The 18,694-nt window shown below is 43.0% G+C and overlaps 1 protein-coding gene across 1 annotated transcript; it reads right to left on the bottom strand.

Annotated features, from left to right (window-relative positions):
- Window positions 1-4,067: 4,067 nt before the first annotated feature.
- Window positions 4,068-18,539, bottom strand: LOC149320854 (uncharacterized). Its single transcript, XM_089509500.1, has 3 exons — window positions 18,423-18,539; window positions 6,479-6,605; window positions 4,068-5,116 (listed from the first exon to the last, which is right to left on the bottom strand). The coding sequence occupies exons 1-3, from the start codon at window positions 18,537-18,539 to the stop codon at window positions 4,203-4,205; spliced, it is 1,158 nt and encodes a 385-aa protein (XP_089365626.1). The 3' UTR covers window positions 4,068-4,202.
- Between the last annotated feature and the right edge of the window lie 155 nt (window positions 18,540-18,694).

Below are 18,694 nucleotides of genomic sequence, written 5' to 3' on the forward strand. Positions count from 1 at the left end.
TCTGTGATTCTATGATTCTAGTTTGTCAATAATAATAATAATAAAAATTAAAAAGTGCGAAAGCTGCCTGGTGCGAGCTCCATCCTGTGGCCTCCCTCTGACCTGCCCTGAACTGACCCTTCGTCCTGTTCCTTCCTTCTCCTCCTCCTGCTCCATTACAGATTGCTCTCCATGGCCCCCTTCTTCTCCCTGGCTCCTTTGCATCCCCCATCAGTCACCCTGATTCCCCCTTTTTGCATCCTTCCTCCTTCTCCTCCTTTGCCCCGATGAAGGGGAGGGAATGCTCTTCCCACTCCCCTCTCTCTGACCTAAATACCTCCCCTGAACTTGACCCAATCATGATCGGGGGCAAGTTCATATTCGCCAAACCCGGGTTTTTTCAAAAGAGACGGCTTTTCCCCTGATTCCAAATGACCCACACTAAGGGGCATTTGCCACGAAACGGTTATGCATGCTTCGAATTCGATTGTGAGAAATTTGGGTCCAATATGAATTTCACGTGCAAGATTCGATTCCTGATCTGGGGTAAAAGGTAGTCTGAATGGCCCCTAAGTATAGTAGTCCAATTTTTTTTAGCTTGCTTACATTTCCACCATACATGGAAAAGGTCTGCCTGTGGATCTGAGCATTGCCGCTTATGTCACCGATGATGCGCAGATAATTGACATGCATTTTTGAAGTGGCGCAAACTAGTGGGGATGACAATCATGCCAAAAAAGAAGCGATTACAAGGGGATAATGAAAAGATCCCCTTTCACAGTGGGAACAATGGACCTTTTGGAACCGATTTATCGACAAAGAGCAAAGGCAAACCACAAACTGGTTTAAATGTAAGTGGGAATGGGGCCTTAGTGGCTACCCCAGCCTTCTCAAGAACGGCTCAGCTGCCATTTTCTTTGTGGCCTCCAGGATCTTGTGTTTGCAGCAGCCACTTTAGTTAAAGGGTTAATCTGCAGTACAACTACTGTCAAAGACAAATTTCATATGAGAGAGCAGAGAATTGAAGGGTTCTGGGGAGCTAGTGGGAAGGAAGTAGCAGTCAGCCTAAAAAGAGGCAAGGATCAAGCAAACAGAGAGAAAGGTCCAGCCAAGGGTTTCTGAAAAATAGGAAGAAAGCAAAGGCACAAAGAGGAAGACCGCTGGACAGGAAGGAACTGAAGAAAAGCCCCAGTGGCACCAGGGAAGGGAAAGAGGCAAAAACACCTTGTGATGTCCTGTCAGGACTGTTTTAATCTCCCCCTGCATTTTCTTTCGTGTTGGTTCAGGCCATAGAATATTTTAGTGTAGAAAAGTTCTTTGTATTAGTTGTGGGAGGAGCTGTAGGATCCCCTGCATTTTTCCAGGTTTGGTTTGCCCTTTCCCAGCATGCTCTGCTGTAGCTGATAGCTTTTAGTGGGGAGCAGTCTTTGCTGGGAGCAAGCAGAGAGCTGTCTTTTGGTGGCAAACAGGCCCAGACAGCTGGAAAGGGCATTTCTTACACGTTAGCCATTTTAGTTACCAAGTACTTTTGCCATTTTAGTTACCAAGTACGTTAGCCACATCAGTTACCAGATACTAGTTAGCCGATTTAGTTACCAGCATCAAAGAAGACAAAGAGATCAGGAGCTGAAAGACCCTGCACCAGCTCACTGAGTGAGGAGATCAAACCAAGATCAGACTCAGAAAGATGACACCCTGGAGATTGCTGAAAGTCTGTAAAGTATCTTTTATTTCAAGTTATTTAGAGCCGGGGAGGAGAAAACTCTTTATTTTTGTCGTTTAAATTAAATTTCCCCCCTTTTTGAACTTTACATTCAGCTTCAGAGCCTTTTTGAGTAGAAGAGTTTGATCTCACCAGGGTACCGGTGTTGCACACCCAAACCTGCCACCACCTTTAGTTGGGTGTGTCTTCACACACCTCAATCATCCACAAGCACAATATTTGTAGGGCAATACAAGTTTCCTAAGGCTTCAGCCTTTAGTAAGGAAACAAAAACATTTAAATATCAAAAATATGAAAGCCAAGACCATTAGGGTCTAGCTTTCAAACAGCAGGGTGGCAAAAATGTGTCCTTGCTGTCTAAGAACTGCAATCTAAGAAGTGAGAGTGACTCAAAAAGCAACACAAAACCTTGCAGTATAAACAAAAGTTTACTAATGGCTTGAACCTATATAATAATAATAATAATAATAATAATGTTTATTTATATACCGCTTTTCCAAATGCATAGAAGCTATATCTTAACCTAGCTAATAAATGGTTCAGATAAAGATGAAATCTTTACCTGAATCACATGGTTTGTTTACCAATTTGCAAAGCTATTGCCATGTGATTCAGTACAGCAAATGGGATATTTGAATGAGGGGAAGAGAGAATGCAAAACTCTTCCAACAATATTGTGTTATACCAGGGGTCGGCAACCTCCGGCCGTGAGATGGAGGGAGGAAGGGAGAGAAAGAAAGTGGCTTGAGACAGTGGCATGCGTTTTTTGCTGTTTTGTGGCCTTGCCTAGTCGCTTCCATTCTTGCAAATATTGCTATTATTATTGTTGTTATCCTTTGGTATTCTCTTTGCAAAATCCCCCTGCCTACATGGACTTGCTTGCTCTTTTCTGGGTTGAGACAGTGTGCATGCATTTTTCCTGTGTTATGGCATTGCCGGCCCTAGTAGCTTCTTGCAAATATTATTATTATTATGCGGCTCCGCCCCCGGAGGGTGGAAACTCCGCCCCTGACATGTGGCTCCGCCCCCGGATAGTGGAAGCTTCGCCCTGGCATGCGGCTCCGCCTCAGAGGGTGGAAGCTCCACCCCCATGTGCGGCTCTGCCCCCGGAGGGTGGAAGCTCCACCCCCCGGCTTTGGCCCCGGCCCCCGGCTCAAAAAGGTTGCCTACCCCTGTGTTATACTATACTGTATCCTTAAGAAAAAATATTTCCATTGAGAGAACATCTCCCTGACAAGTATTGTAATTTCCCTTACTTGGGATTTCACTGTTTCACATTTCTTACGTGTGGGTCTAAGAAAGAAATATTTTCCAAATAATTCCAATGTTTATTAAATCACCCTTTAACATATTAAAAACATAGGCTTTGCAAGCAGAATAAGCATGGAAGGAGATAACATTGCTGCTCATTTAATTATGGTGAATGTATACTAAGAAGTTATTAAGCTGTAAACCAGATAGAGGTAAACCGATTTAGTAAGCTATGTGATAAGCTCCTTAATGTATGCCACATTGGAGTTGATGTTTCTCAGATGAAATAGGATAAACCAGTGAGCTTGAAACAGCAGAGAACTGAACAGAACCACAGAGAACATCAGCAGCAGCATTACACAATACACAGTCCTTGGGTGGGAAAGAGTTCTTCCTTTCCAGACTCATTTATGTGTTTCTCAGAAACGTCTGTGTGGCAAATGATGGCAGTAGGTTCTGTGTCTATCTGGACGAGAATAGATTATTCTAGTTGCTTCACATGGAATTTGGGGTTATCAAAGCTCTATATTCTGCCAGTACACCCTTTCAGAGACTCTGATCAGTCACAATTAACGCATTCTATAAAAATAATTTCCCATCTTCTGTACCTTCAAAAGGTTTCTTTCTAGGTCTGAGTTTCTGATGGTTTGTAAAATGTGCTTGGCCAAGAAAAGGCATGCTAAACTGAGCACTGAAAAGGATTCTCTGCTGAGTTGACTGACTGCTGGATTCCCCAAGCTGAGTGTTGACTAAAATGTTTCCCTCGCCAGGCACCATTATAGCATTACTCTCCTTCATGAGTCCTTTGGTATCTCTTCAGCTGTTGGTAGTAGTGGAAGCTTTCCTCACACTTTAAACATCTATATAATTTCTCTCCCCGGTGAACCGTCTTGTGAATCACAAGGCGTGCCCTTTGAGTAAAATGTTTTCCACACTTGGAGCATTTGTAGGGCCTCTTTCCAAGGTGGAAATGCAAGTGTGTCCCAAATGCTGCATTGCCTGGTGCATGAGGAAAGATGATCTTCTTGTAGCATCCACGTTTGGATGTTTCATCAAACCATTTTGTCCCATGAGGACCTTGACAAGTTCTCTCTCCTGCATGGACTCCCTGGTGGATCACAAGATTGCCTCTCCAACCAAAACATTTCCCACACTTTGGGCATCGATATGGCTTCTCTCCTGTATTAATTCTCTGATGATTCACAAGATGTGATGTTGTAGCAAAACATTTTTCACACTTCTGGCATTTCTATGATTTCTCTCCTGTGTGAACTCTCTGATGCTGCACAAGATTTGATGATGTAGCAAAGCATTTTCCACACTTCTGGCATTTGTATGGTTTCTCTCCTGTGTGAACTCTCTGATGCTGCACCAGATGTGACGCTGTAGCAAAGCATTTTCCACACTTCTGGCATTTGTATGGTTTCTCTCCTGTGTGGACCCTGTGATGGGTTACAAGGCTGGAACTTTGAACAAAACATTTTCCGCACCTCTGGCACTTGTATGGTTTCTCTCCCGTGTGGACTCTCTGATGCCTCAAAAGGTTGGAACTGTGAGTAAAACATTTTCTGCACCTCTGGCACTTGTATGGTTTCTCTCCTGTGTGGACACTATGATGACTCACAAGGCTGGACTTTAGAGTAAAACATTTTCCACACCTCTGGCACTTGTATGGTTTCTCTCCCGTGTGGACTCTCTGATGCCTCAAAAGGTTGGAACTGTGAGTAAAACATTTTCTGCACCTCTGGCACTTGTATGGTTTCTCTCCTGTGTGGACACTATGATGACTCACAAGGCTGGACTTACGAGTAAAAGTTTTTCCACACCCCTGGCACTTATATGGTTTCTCTCCTGTGTGGAGTCGCTGATGTCTCACAAGGCTTTGTTTTTGAGTAAAGCATTTCTCACACTCTTGACATTTGTATGGTTTCTCTCCTGTGTGGACTCTCTTGTGATTTACAAGAAGAGCATTGTGAGTAAAACATTTTCCACACTCTTCACACCTGAAGCATTTCTTTTTCTCATGTTTTAAACATTTCTCAGGCTTTTCTCTGGTTTCATGTTCCCTTTCTTCATGGGTTGTCTCATGTCTGGCAAGTTCCACTTCATTCATGAAAGAGAGGTCATGTTTGCCACATTGTCTTATTTCACTCCAATCACATTCTAGGAAGAAGGACCAACACAGAAAAGACTGACTCTCAAGTATGTTAGAGAAGGAACTTTGTGAGCCAACATGGGGCTAATTGAAAGAAAGAATAAATAAAGGATAATTTAAGGTTGTTTTAAAAGGGTGGTTGCTGTGTCTTTTTTATTCTTTGATGAGTATTAATTGTGATAATTAAATTATACCACTTAATACATCTGAATTCAAGAGCCAGAGACAAACTAGGACCTGGGAGGACCATTTTTTCAAGCCAGCCTTGTGACTTTTCTCCTGCGTGCTGGATACTGAACCCGTTGTAGATGTTGTAGTAGGGAAATCTGGAGATATAGGCCAGTATTCTCTATCAACTGCTTAGTGAGGTATACTATATTAAATAATCACTCTTGGTCTGACCTTGCCAAACCAGATGGAAATGTCATTCTCCTCTGCTCTGATCACTGGCAAAATGGACCTCCTTCTTCCCACACAGATAATGGTCAATAAAGGAGGTGGGGGAAGGAGTTACGATGAAAGTAACAATGTCACCATCATTACTAAGCAATAATCATAAATACAGTGACCTCTCCTAACTCACGGATCTGAGATTCGCAACTTTGAATATCCGCGGAGGGGCAACCTCTGCTAATTTCAGTGGTGTACATGCCCTGCCCATGTGCACAGGGGCATCCTCTATTCAAGCCTATGGGGCTTGAATATGCGTGAGCCTCTGTTTTCTTGGGTGTGTGTGTCCAGAACAGATCCCCTGCAAAAACAGAGGCCCAACTGTACAGAAAAAGTACCTAGAATTACTCATAAGTAACAGGAATTTTCAGACCTTATAATGGCTCAGTAGGTCATCATCCTGTTTCCAGGTAATAGGGGTTGGTGGTTTAGTACTGTATGCATTACGAGGTTGATGACATGTTCATTCCTGAGAGATTAGTTTGCCGTCAGACAGGGGACTATGTGAGTGAAACGGGCCCAAAAGAGTTTTCTTTGGTCATATTTCTCTCCCAGGTGAGAGACATATGGATTTGGATTTGGAGGATATCCTAATCCAACCCAGGGCATCGAATGTTGCTCTCTTGCAACATACCTCAGACAGTGTAGTATCTTGGGCTGGCCTTCGAAGCCACAGATGCAAGGAGATAAAACAATTTCCATTATCTAATTCCTATCTGAGCCAAAGAAGATAGAGTAACATCTTGAGTCTCTTAGACTGTCGGTGTTCTTTGGCTTTTTTGTGGTATTGGAGCAACTTGCTGGATTGTTCAGTATAATTTTAATACTGTTTTATCAATTATTTCCTTCCAGAAAATTACATGAACAACAAGAATGCTTTAGAAGGGACAAAAGATTAAAATGGAAGCCAAGTTCCTTACCCAGAGTGGATACATTCTCATAGTTTTCAATCATCACCTGAATGTACAAAGATTGTTGGCTGAGATCCAGGAGGTCCCATTCCTCCTTGCTGAAAAATACAGACACATCTGCAAAGGTCACATGTTCCTGTAAACAGAAAATAGCCTGTTACCTAAATTGCAAGAGGTCACCCATAAATTGTATTCCATTGGGAATTAATTTAGCTCAATAGGAAGCAGCAAGAGGGCTATGATAGCAATAGCTGGGATCTCTTCTACATGTAACAGGTCCAAGAACTAGAACTCTCAGACTGCAAAGTACAACATAGTGTTATTGATTAACAGCAAAGTCAAAATCACCATTCACGCAATCGTATACACACACAAACGCACGAATATTAATGAAATTAAAGGCCGTAGCATATAGCAAGGTTGAGGCAAGGCAATTACCAGTCCAGAAGCAAAGCTCCAGTCAGGGGATGGTGGAAGTGACCATGGCTCAGCAAGGCTGCCAGAAATGTGTGTATATGGGGGAAAGAGGTTCACTTCATGGTCACTGTGGCCTTTCCAGGTTCACACTTTTTGCCCTCTCTGTAACTGCTATTATAACAAAAGATAACAAAATATTTGTACACCAAAATAATGTGGACTATGTAGGTTGTGCTAACAAGCCCACACTCAGAAAGGTGGAATCAGCATATGAGGCAGTCCTAACAGGGCTCAACTACTTCAGAGTACTAGGGTGGGGTGGGGGCTGTAACACATCTTTAAATGCTCCCCCATCCCCAGTTATTAGAACCACCATCAGGGAAAAGATAAGGACCTAGCCCTGATCTCTGAGGGAGCTAGCCTTCATCTGGGAAGGTAGAGTTGCCGTGCCGCCACTGGAAACAACCAGGGGCTGTCCCTAATGGCAGTGCAGCAGCATGCACATGACACTACTGGGGACAAATGGGGGCTCTCTCCAATGTTGGTGCAGCAGCATGCATGCACCGCCATTGGGGTCTACCTGGGCTTGCTGTCTGCAGATACTCAAATCCATGTGTGGCAAGTCCGCGGATACCAAGGGTCCAATGTATGTAAATTGGATGACTGAATTCTAGGAAGCATAATGGTAGCCCTCTATGAAAGGAGATGTTTATTTAATAAGGGGGGAAAGGCTTCTTTTCTCCATCTACATTCTGTACTACAGACAACCCTCCATATCCACAAGATTTCCCCCCCCCCCCCCCCAATGGATTCAAGCATCCACGGCTTGAAAATATTTTTAAAATACATAAATTCTGAGAAGCAAACCCTGGGTTTGCCATTTTATATAAGAAACACGATTTTACTGTGCCATTGTATACAATGGGACTTGAGCATCCACAGATTTTGGTATCCACAGAGGGTCCTGGAACCAAATTCCAGGGGATACCAAGGGCCCAATGTACATTCTGGACCAGCCTCCTCTAAACTGCTGCCCTGTACATGTTTGAGATTCCAGCTCCCATCATCCCTAGCCACTTAGGCAGCTTGCTTTGCACATGAGGCATAAAATTCCACAAACACCTCTTTCCATTCATGTGAGATAAAATACAAGGAAATCAAGTTAAATCATTTCTACCTTTCATACAACCGAAAGCCTGCTGCCTGACCTCCAAAATGTTAGGGCCAGCCATAAAAACAATGTACTTAGCAGGACTAATAGAGATCAGAATACCAAGGACTTTATCAGACAAGGGAAATTGGAAGTATAATCCAATGGCAATTCGAACACAATCACGGGGTTTCATGTTATTGCGTGATAGACCACCACACGCAAATTCGGGCAATGGCATCTGTTTTGTCCCAAGAGCGATGCTATGGACTTTGGGTGTAGTAAGGCCTCTGGCTCTCGGGAACACAGCCAGAACAAAAGACTTGTCCACAAATTTCCAAAGTTTTACTGGTTATAAACACAAATAACATGAAACTAATTTCTTCTTTCTCAACAGTCCCTCCTAAATACTTTGCTCTCTTCTTGATGGATTCTATCTTTCTTCTTCTGAGGACTATCTTTCTTGTTTTGTGGACTTATCTTTTTTCCTTTGTGGACTTATCTTTTTGTCAAAGGAAAATATTCTCTCCAGGTCTGACTTGGCTGAAATCTTACTACACACTGAAACTAACTAGAGGGAGACAGCATAAGACCCTGGGATTTCCCACAATGCTTGCCTTTCTTAAAGCTGTAGATCTCTATTTCCCCTTCTAAACTAATACATAGAAAACCTAATATAATCTTAACTAAATATATGTCTCAAGAGCATCAAAGATGCTCTGGAGGCATGACAGCATCCTATTTTCTGGCAATGGGAAGCCAGTTCGAATGCAATTCGCAGTCACCTAAATTTGCTGAACGCTGACTGCGTTCTGGCCCCACTTTCTTTTCATTCGAAAAGATAAATTCCTCACATGTGATAAACTCCCAAGACTACGGAGTTTATCACATGTGAAGAATTTCTCTTAATTTTGAATGAAAAGAAAGTGGGGCCAGAACGCATTCATGTGAATTCGCTAGTTCAGTGAATTTAGGTGAATGCGAATTGCGTTTGAACTGACTTCCCATTGGCCGAAAATAGCATGCCATTGCCTGAATTTGCGTGTGGTGGTCTATCACGCAATAACGTGAAACCCCATGATTGCATTCGAATTGCCATTTGATTATACTTCCAATTGCCCTTGTCTGATAAAGTCTTACAATAAACCTAAGGGAACTTCTAAAGTGCCACCATTGCAAAGACCATGTAGCTGCATTCCAAGTCCACACAGGCTGGGAAAATGGCAGAACAGGGGACATGATTCTCAGGGACTCTCTGAACTGTTCTACAGATTGAAGGGCGACATTTGCCCAGCTGTCCAACTGACAAAACAGAAAGATCACTTCTTGGAGGTACAGCCAAGGACAAGTGTGTCTCTAACTTCAGCCCAGGGAATAACAGCATTTCTCTGTTAAGGTGCAGAACAAGCCCAAGGGCCCCATTGCAGAAAGAGAGGGATGGCATGAATCTCCACCTGATTCAAGGGCATCTTTCATGATTCATCCACAGAGAGAAGTATTGATTGAGAGTCTTCTTTCTTCCCCCTCTGAGGATCAAAGGGGCCTCTTCAAGATCTTTGTACACCTACAAAAAATACATAAGGAAATTATTTTGTCTACAGAAATTCACATGGCTGGAATCTTAGTTTTAGTCCTGATTTGAGGAGAACCATTTAATCTACTGCTAAATGGTGGGTCAACACAATCCAAAATCCTGCTGATTCTGTGGGTTTACTCTAGAGGGGACTAACAAAATGATTTCAGCTACAGTTTTCATGACTCTACTATCTTGTGCTTTCTTTTCCTCACCAATCCTTCAGCAGCTGAAGAGAATTTTCCACCTGAGCAGGCTTTTGCTATGGTCCTTTTCCTTCTCCTCCATCAAGACACAGACCCCCACTGGACCTTCTGGAAAGGGAGAAAGAGAAAGAAAAAGGGGGGAGCATTTTGGAAAGGCTCTGCTGTTCTGTCACAGTCGTTCTCTGGCTTGGGAAAAAGGCTTCATGGGAGAAAAGAAAAAGGAATCCCAAACCTCTCCCAGGTTTTCTGCCTCAGAGGATGAAGGATACATTTAGCCAATAATTAGGGGAAATCCCATCCTTTAGTCCTTTCTAAAGTAAATATGAAGCTCTCGGTTATCACAATACAGAAGAACTGACTGCCAGAATTCTGTGTAAAGATTTTCACTCGTTTATCAATCTAAAGCAGAGCATGGCTTTACAAATGTGTCTGGACTGCAGGTCCCAGCACTGCTCATTAGTTATGCTGTCTATGGATGCTGGACATTGCAGTTCAGGAGTATCTAGAGGACTACACATGGCCCATTCATGATAGGAAGACCCTTTCTGCCTTTTAACAAACTGCAATGTTTCCTTACATCATAAAAATGTGATTTACAAAAAAAACAAAAAACCCAAAACAGTTGTTTCCCTAATATGGAACTGTTCCAGTCTTCTTTTGGGTGTTATATTAAATTCTAATATTATACACACGGGGACAGATTTTTCTACATCATGTCAGAAATTTCCATTGTCTCCTAGTTGATTCGTTTGCCAATGCAAGAAACATGGTATCCCAGTAATCTCAGAGACTTTCCAATTCAGATAACCATGAAGATCAGAAGGAAAAATTGTACATTGCCTGAAAGGGACATTGGACAGTATTTGTCAAGAAGGGAAAACTATATAGACGAATCACAGATCACCATATTATGTGTGTTATGTAAAAATCAGTAAAGTTTTAACATCCACAGGCTGAAGGATTACCTCTGGGATTACAGAAAGGACATCATGAATATATTTCTTTCAGCAGGTGTGAAGTTCAGGGGATTTCACCCCACCTTCGATTTTTGGCTTGGGAACATGCAAAGAGGGCAAGAGGGTACAGTCGGCCCTTCTTCTACACAGATTTTTTTATACATGGATTCAAGCATCCATGGTTTGAAAATCTTCCAAAAAAGTATAAATTTCAAATATCAAACCTTGACTTTCCATTTTTTATAAGGGACACTATTTTGCTATGTCCTTATATTTAATGGGACTTGAGCATACACGGATTTTGTTATACTTGGGGGATCTTGGAACCAAGCCCCAGCGTATAACAAGGGTCCACTTTATTTGCCATTTCAGACTGGGAGTGGTAGGTGGTATTTCTGAATGGTCTCACCAGGTTCTCATGTTGCTTTTCTCTCATATTAGGAATGGGTTTCACACTCATTTTTTTTCTTCCCCTTCATTATACCATAACCTTACCGAATGTGGTGGTGTTCCCTTCTATCCTAAATATGAAAGGCAGCATTGAGGAGACCAACAAAGCAAAGGTCTTCTCCAGAAAAAACTTCCTGCAGGTTTTTATGCTTGAGTCCCAGCTGAAGGTCCCATAGAGGCACCACCCGGTTCCTACAAAGTGGTAAGTCTTAAAGGGACTGGCATCTGGCCCAGAGCCTATCACACTTCCATCGCACTAAGAAGGAGTGGCGGGTGAATTGTTAGTGTTAGCCAGAGCCTGAAAAAGTATAAAACTATAACTCCCAGAATTCCCTAACCAGCAACGCAAATTCTCAAACTAATGTTCCCAACCTACTGTAGTCTTTTCATTGCTCTGAGAAAACATATGAGGTGTGTGTGTGTTGGATACAAGCCACCACTTTTAAAGCAAACGCTAAAAAACTGTACAGAGAAAATCCATCTTCCAGTCAGAAATTCAAAGTCTGCAGCATGGAGACCAATGGTCCCATACAGACAGGCCAAAATAAAGCTGCTTCGGGTTACTTTGGAGGTATGCTGTTTAAATGACACACACATCTTAAAGAGGCCAGAAGCTGCACAAAGCTATGCTCCAGTCCTTAGGACTGGAGAATGGCTTTGGTGTGGCTTCTGGCCTCTTAGGACGCATGCATCATTTAAACAGTATACCTCCAAAGTGATCTGAAGCAGCTTTATTTTGGCCTGTCTGTAAGGACTCAATGTCTCACTTGAAGGAAATAAGAGACTGGGAGCAAGGGCACCAACATACATGAGTGGAAGGGCCAGTGTCCTGGGCCACAAAGCCATAGAGCCTGTCTCTGGTACCTCCATACCCCACTGCCACACAAAGCTTCACACACAGGGAGGGCTTGTGGAGCCCATGGGGTCAGCCACTGCTTTCCCCAGTTTCTATTGAACCTGTCATAATGGACTAGTCTAGTAGAAGAGCAGCTGTTTCCTACTTTCTTTGGCCTTTCTAAACGCCTGTGAAAGGCTGGCTCAATGGCAAACTGGCCAGTAATGTACATGTCAAACTGTGAAGCCCTAACTATTTTTTCCACAGTCAAGGCACTGCTAAGAGAAAGTGAAAGCAAAATCCTGACACCCTTACTAGCAATCTAGCAACGAAATGAAAAGCCCAGGCAGGCTTTCTGGTAGCCACGCTGATTTCATGTGGTAGATAACTCCCTGGGTGGCAAAAAGGAGGCTAGATAACCCCTGGTACTGATTCTTGATAAATTGCAGCCACTGAAGAGATTTTCTCTCTTTTCAAGGGCCATAAGCCTTAGATCAGTTGTGAACCAAAGTGCACCCATATTGCTGATAGATTTAGTCATAGGGACTAGAAATGACGTTGGCCAGTTCAGAATATCAGAGATATTGGTCCAAAACACACTGCATAAATAATCCAGTTTGATATGAAGTTGAAGGCTTTCACAGCCAGCATCCATAGTGTTTTGTGGGTTTTGGGGGCTATGTTGTTGTGTTCTGGAAGAGTTTAATCCTGACGTTCCACCAGCATCTCTGGCTGGCCTCTTCAGAGAATGCTGGCATGGAAGTGAGTGGGGTATGTATATAATGTGTGACCCTGGATTGGGAGGAGTGATTTACATGTTATTCTCTGTGTTGGTCTGTTGGTGAATGGCAAGGCCTCAGGGTAGGAGGATATGCAAGAGGATTTGTGTCTATTTAATTAGCGATCCATTGTCTGCTGGGTGAGAAGGTTTCCCAGTAGACAGTGGACCACTGATTAAATAGACACAAATCTTCCTTGCATATCTTCCCACCCTGAGGCCTTGCCTCAGATTAGACTTTGTAGCAAAACATTACGAACATTTTTGGCACTTGTATGGTTTCTTTCCTGTATGGGCTCTCTCATATACGACAAGGCTGGGACTTCGTGTAAAACATTTCCCACATCTCTGGCACTCGTATGGTTTCTTTTCTTTGTGGATTCTACGATGCACCTCAAGATTGGACTTTGTAGCAAAACATTTTCTACAGTCGTTGCATGGATATGGTTTTTCTCCTGTGTGGACTCTCTGATGAACTGCAAGGTTTCCATTCTTTGAAAAACCTTTCCCATACTCTTGGCATTTGAATGGTGTCTGCTCTGTGCGAACTTTCCCATGCCTCACACAATCATATTTGTGAGCAAAACATTTCTCACACACTCCACATCGGAAGCATTTATTTCCCTTGTGTTTTAAACATTTTCCAGAGTTCTCTCTGCTTTCATCTTCCTCTTCTTCATGGTGTGTGTGTCTCACAAGATCCGATTCAGATCCCACATTTGCCACATTCATTTATTTCACTCTACCCATGTTTTAGGAATAAGAACAAAAAACACGGAAAAGACTCACTTTAAAATATAATAGAGAAGGGAATGAGCAAGCAACCAAGATGCTCCAGGACATGTAACTTCAAAGGAAGAACAGTTGCTGTTTCTTTTTTTCTCCTTGATGAATATTAATCATGAATGCTTATTGGAAATATTTAACACAACTGAACTCAAGAGCCAGAAACAAAACTATAACCTTGTGACCTTTCCACAATACTGGGTGCTGGCCTATCAATAACAGGCATTTTAGCAGGGAAGTCTGGAGGTGAAGTCGAAGGCTTTCATGGCCGGCATCCATAGTTTTTTGTGGGTTTTTCGGGCTATGTGGCCATGTTCTAGAAGAGTTTCCTCCTGACGTTTTGCCTGCATCTGTGGCTGGCACTTTTGTCTGAACTGCAAGCTACTTGTGTTATTTTTGGAGTGAGTCTCATTTCTTAGGGAAGCGGGGGTGGGTTATAGACCGCCGCTTTGAGGCGGTCTGCCGCCGCCGCCGTTTGCTCCGTAAGGGAGCCGTCGCAGCCACACCATGCGGCTCCCTTACGGAGCAAAAAAGAAGCTCCAAAATGGAGCTTCTTTCTGCGGTGCCTCTGTGACGTCGTGAGGCGCCAGGGGCGCATTCGCGACGTCAAAGGTGCCACGACACATTCGGATGCACAGCGTCCGATACGTAAAGATGGCGCTGGCCGTGTGGAATGGCCGGCGCCATATTGTACGGACAGAGTCCATATTAGACCCAGGGGCATCCAGAAGAGACGCCCCCTTTTTAAAATGGGACGTCCTGCGGACGTCCCAAGTGCCGGTTTGTAACCGGCCATAGTTAGACATTTCTGCTACTCTGCTAATTTAAAGCTAGACCCTAACAGGCTTGGCTTTGACACTTTTGATATTTCAATATTTTTGTTTCCTTCCTAAAGGCTGAAGTCTTAGGAAATTTACATTACCCCACATTTTTGGGTTATGATGCTCCAGAGTCTTTTGTTCTAAATTGCTTCTCCTGAAGATAGTAGCTGCAATAAAGCTTTTATTACTCAAATGATAGATACTGGTTTCTGCTAATCCTAACCCCACAATGACCAAATTATAAAATGTCATGGAAAATGCAAATGTGCCTAACTACAATGAGACTATTTAAAGCAGTGAATGGGCAGAGACCCACAGAATCAAGAAAACAGCAACAACATTTTGGTGACAATTCAGAGGAAGCTGCAGCTTACATTCACTTGTCTGTTGATCCAAGTATAGCATATCATATCCAAGGTTTAACCAATACAAAAGAGATATGGAATAAACTACAGAAAGTGTTTGATTCTGCAAATACTTCTAATCAAACATATCTCCCGATCAAACTTGATAACACAAAGTTGTCTCATCCTCGATTTTTGAATCAGCATATTAATGGCTTTATGGCAACTCTGTCTGGAGGTGCAGCACCTGGGGAATCCTTCCCAGAAGATGCAAAACTTGGACTGTTTTTGAATAGCCTTCCAAAATATTACTGTCCAACAATTAATGCTTTGCAAGTTAAAGGAGATGTTCCTCTGCAAGATGCTATTGCTCAAATTATTGAATTTCAAAATAGGCAAAACCTGATGGAAGACAAAAACGACAGACAGAATTAGCTCAGTTTTCTGCAGAAGATTTGCAAACCAAAGCCTCTTCTTCTCCCAGGACAAACAGAAACAATGGTAACAAGCCAAGACCTGAGAAGCAACTCTTACTTTATGACTACAGTGGACCCTTGTTATATGCTGGGGTTTGGTTGAAAGATCCCCCGTGGATAACAAAATCCTGGATGATCAAGTCCCATTAAATTTATTTATTTAATTAAAAAAAAAAAAACCCAGGCGCCAGTATGCACATATTTTGTCAAATTTAAAAACCTCCTCTGTGTGTGTGTGTGTGTGTTGTGGGTATTTGGGTCACTACAGGTTATGAACTTCCCTTGGCCCTGTTTTCAACCCCAAAATGCAAGCTAATGTCATCTCTGCATCCTCCCTCCTTGCCACCCCAGAGTGCCTCATACACATGTAATAATAATAATAATAATAATAATAATAATAATAATAATAAATTCCTCACCTCGGGATGCCAGAAAAGGATGCCATGCATTCTGTGCTTTCCCTCAGCTATCCCTGAATTCCTTACAGACAGTAGCAAAAGCATTCTGTACCAATTTGCCAAATTGGAAAGAGAAACGTTTGTAACATTCGCATTGTAGCATTTGCAAAGGAAAAAAGCCTCCTGCAAAGTGCTCTTTGCAGCATTTCCTTTGCTGGAAGCAAGGGAATGAAAGGGAAAGTGAACAGGCAGGCAGGCACATTCTACCTATGTATCTATCTATCTAGGTAATGCAAAAAACATGCATATGGATGGCCCTTGTGGTCTCTTCCAACTCTGTGATTCTATGATTCTAGTTTGTCAATAATAATAATAATAAAAATTAAAAAGTGCGAAAGCTGCCTGGTGCGAGCTCCATCCTGTGGCCTCCCTCTGACCTGCCCTGACCTGACCCTTCGTCCTGTTCCTTCCTTCTCCTCCTCCTGCTCCATTACAGATTGCTCTCCATGGCCCCCTTCTTCTCCCTGGCTCCTTTGCATCCCCCATCAGTCACCCTGATTCCCCCTTTTTGCATCCTTCCTCCTTCTCCTCCTTTGCCCCGATGAAGGGGAGGGAATGCTCTTCCCACTCCCCTCTCTCTGACCTAAATACCTCCCCTGAACTTGACCCAATCATGATCAGGGGCAAGTTCATATTCGCCAAACCCGGGTTTTTTCAAAAGAGACGGCTTTTCCCCTGATTCCAAATGACCCACACTAAGGGGCATTTGCCACGAAACGGTTATGCATGCCTCAAATTCGATTGTGAGAGATTTGGGTCCAATATGAATTTCACGTGCAAGATTCGATTCCTGATCTGGGGTAAAAGGTAGTCTGAATGGCCCCTAAGTATAGTAGTCCAATTTTTTTTAGCTTGCTTACATTTCCACCATACATGGAAAAGGTCTGCCTGTGGATCTGAGCATTGCCGCTTATGTCACCGATGATGCGCAGATAATTGACATGCATTTTTGAAGTGGCGCAAACTAGTGGGGATGACAATCATGCCAAAAAAGAAGCGATTACAAGGGGATAATGAAAAGATCCCCTTTCACAGTGGGAACAATGGACCTTTTGGAACCGATTTATCGACAAAGAGCAAAGGCAAACCACAAACTGGTTTAAATGTAAGTGGGAATGGGGCCTTAGTGAATACCCTGGCCTTCTTGAGAACGGCTCAGCTGCCATTTTCTTTGTTGCCTCCAGGATCTTGTGTTTGCAGCAGCCACTTTAGTTAAAGGGTTAATCCGGAGTACAACTACTGTCAAAGACAAATTTCATATGAGAGAGCAGAGAATTGAAGGGTTCTGGGGAGCTAGTGGGAAGGAAGTAGCAGTCAGCCTAAAAAGAGGCAAGGATCAAGCAAACAGAGAGAAAGGTCCAGCCAAGGGTTTCTGAAAAATAGGAAGAAAGCAAAGGCACAAAGAGGAAGACCGCTGGACAGGAAGGAACTGAAGAAAAGCCCCAGTGGCACCAGGGAAGGGAAAGAGGCAAAAACACCTTGTGATGTCCTGTCAGGACTGTTTTAATCTCCCCCTGCATTTTCTTTCATGTTGGTTCAGGCCATAGAATATTTTAGTGTAGAAAAGTTCTTTGTATTAGTTGTGGGAGGAGCTGTAGGATCCCCTGCATTTTTCCAGGTTTGGTTTGCCCTTTCCCAGCATGCTCTGCTGTAGCTGATAGCTTTTAGTGGGGAGCAGTCTTTGCTGGGAGCAAGCAGAGAGCTGTCTTTTGGTGGCAAACAGGCCCAGACAGCTGGAAAGGGCATTTCTTACACGTTAGCCATTTTAGTTACCAAGTACTTTTGCCATTTTAGTTACCAAGTACGTTAGCCACATCAGTTACCAGATACTAGTTAGCCGATTTAGTTACCAGCATCAAAGAATAGTTACCAGCATCAAAGAAGACAAAGAGATCAGGAGCTGAAAGACCCTGCACCAGCTCACTGAGTGAGGAGATCAAACCAAGATCAGACCCAGAAAGATGACACCCTGAAGATTGCTGAAAGTCTGTAAAGTATCTTTTATTTCAAGTTATTTAGAGCCGGGGAGGAGAAAACTCTTTATTTTTGTCGTTTAAATTAAATTTCCCCCCTTTTTGAACTTTACATTCAGCGTCAGAGCCTTTTTGGGTAGAAGAGTTTGATCTCACCAGGGTACCGGCGTTGCACACCCAAACCTGCCACCACCTTTAGTTGGGTGTGTCTTCACACACCTCAATCATCCACAAGCACAATATTTGTAGGGCAATACAAGTTTCCTAAGGCTTCAGCCTTTAGTAAGGAAACAAAAACATTTAAATATCAAAAATATGAAAGCCAAGACCGTTAGGGTCTAGCTTTCAAACAGCAGGGTGGCAAAAATGTGTCCTTGCTGTCTAAGAACTGCAGTCTGAGAAGTGAGAGTGACTCAAAAAGCAACACAAAACCTTGCAGTTTAAACAAAAGTTTACTAATGGCTTGAACCTATATAATAATAATAATAATAATAATAATAATAATAATAATAATAATAATGTTTAATTATATACCGCTTTTCCAAATGCATAGAAGCTATATCTTAACCTAGCTAATAAATGGTTCAGATAAAGATGAAATCTTTACCTGAATCACATGGTTTGTTTACCAATTTGCAAAGCTATTGCCATGCGATTCAGTACAGCAAATGGGATGTTTGAATGAGGGGAAGAGAGAATGCAAAACTCTTCCAACAATATTGTGTTATACCAGGGGACGGCAATCTCCGGCCCATGGGCCGGATGCGGCCTGCGGGCGCCTTTCTGCTGGCCCCCAGTCCCTCGTGCCGCCGAAATTGCCGCCGATTTCGGCGGCTCCGGCCGCCATTTTGCCCTTCAAAATGGCGACGAAGTCTCGCGCGAATAATAGCAATATTTGCAAGAATGGAAGCGACTAGGCAAGGCCACAAAACAGCAAAAAATGCATGCCACTGTCTCAACCCAGAAAAGAGCAAGCAAGGGGCCCGGTGCAGCTCCTGGAGC

This window comes from Sceloporus occidentalis, unplaced genomic scaffold, assembly GCF_023333645.1.
Source record: "Sceloporus occidentalis isolate IW3139 unplaced genomic scaffold, rSceOcc1.0.p SCAF_1, whole genome shotgun sequence".
Taxonomy (NCBI): Eukaryota; Metazoa; Chordata; class Lepidosauria; order Squamata; family Phrynosomatidae; genus Sceloporus; species Sceloporus occidentalis.

What these genes read in the sequence shown, in the direction of transcription:
- LOC149320854 (XM_089509500.1), bottom strand. Translation starts at nt 18,539, where the DNA reads ATGGCGGCCGGAGCCGCCGAAATCGGCGGCAATTTCGGCGGCACGAGG. An exon ending in CCGGAGATTGCCGTCCCCTG is followed by an intron (nt 6,606 to 18,422) that starts GTATAACACAAT and finishes TTCTGTTTACAG; the next exon opens with GAACATGTGACCTTTGCAGA. An exon ending in TGAGAATGTATCCACTCTGG is followed by an intron (nt 5,117 to 6,478) that starts GTAAGGAACTTG and finishes CCTTCTTCCTAG; the next exon opens with AATGTGATTGGAGTGAAATA.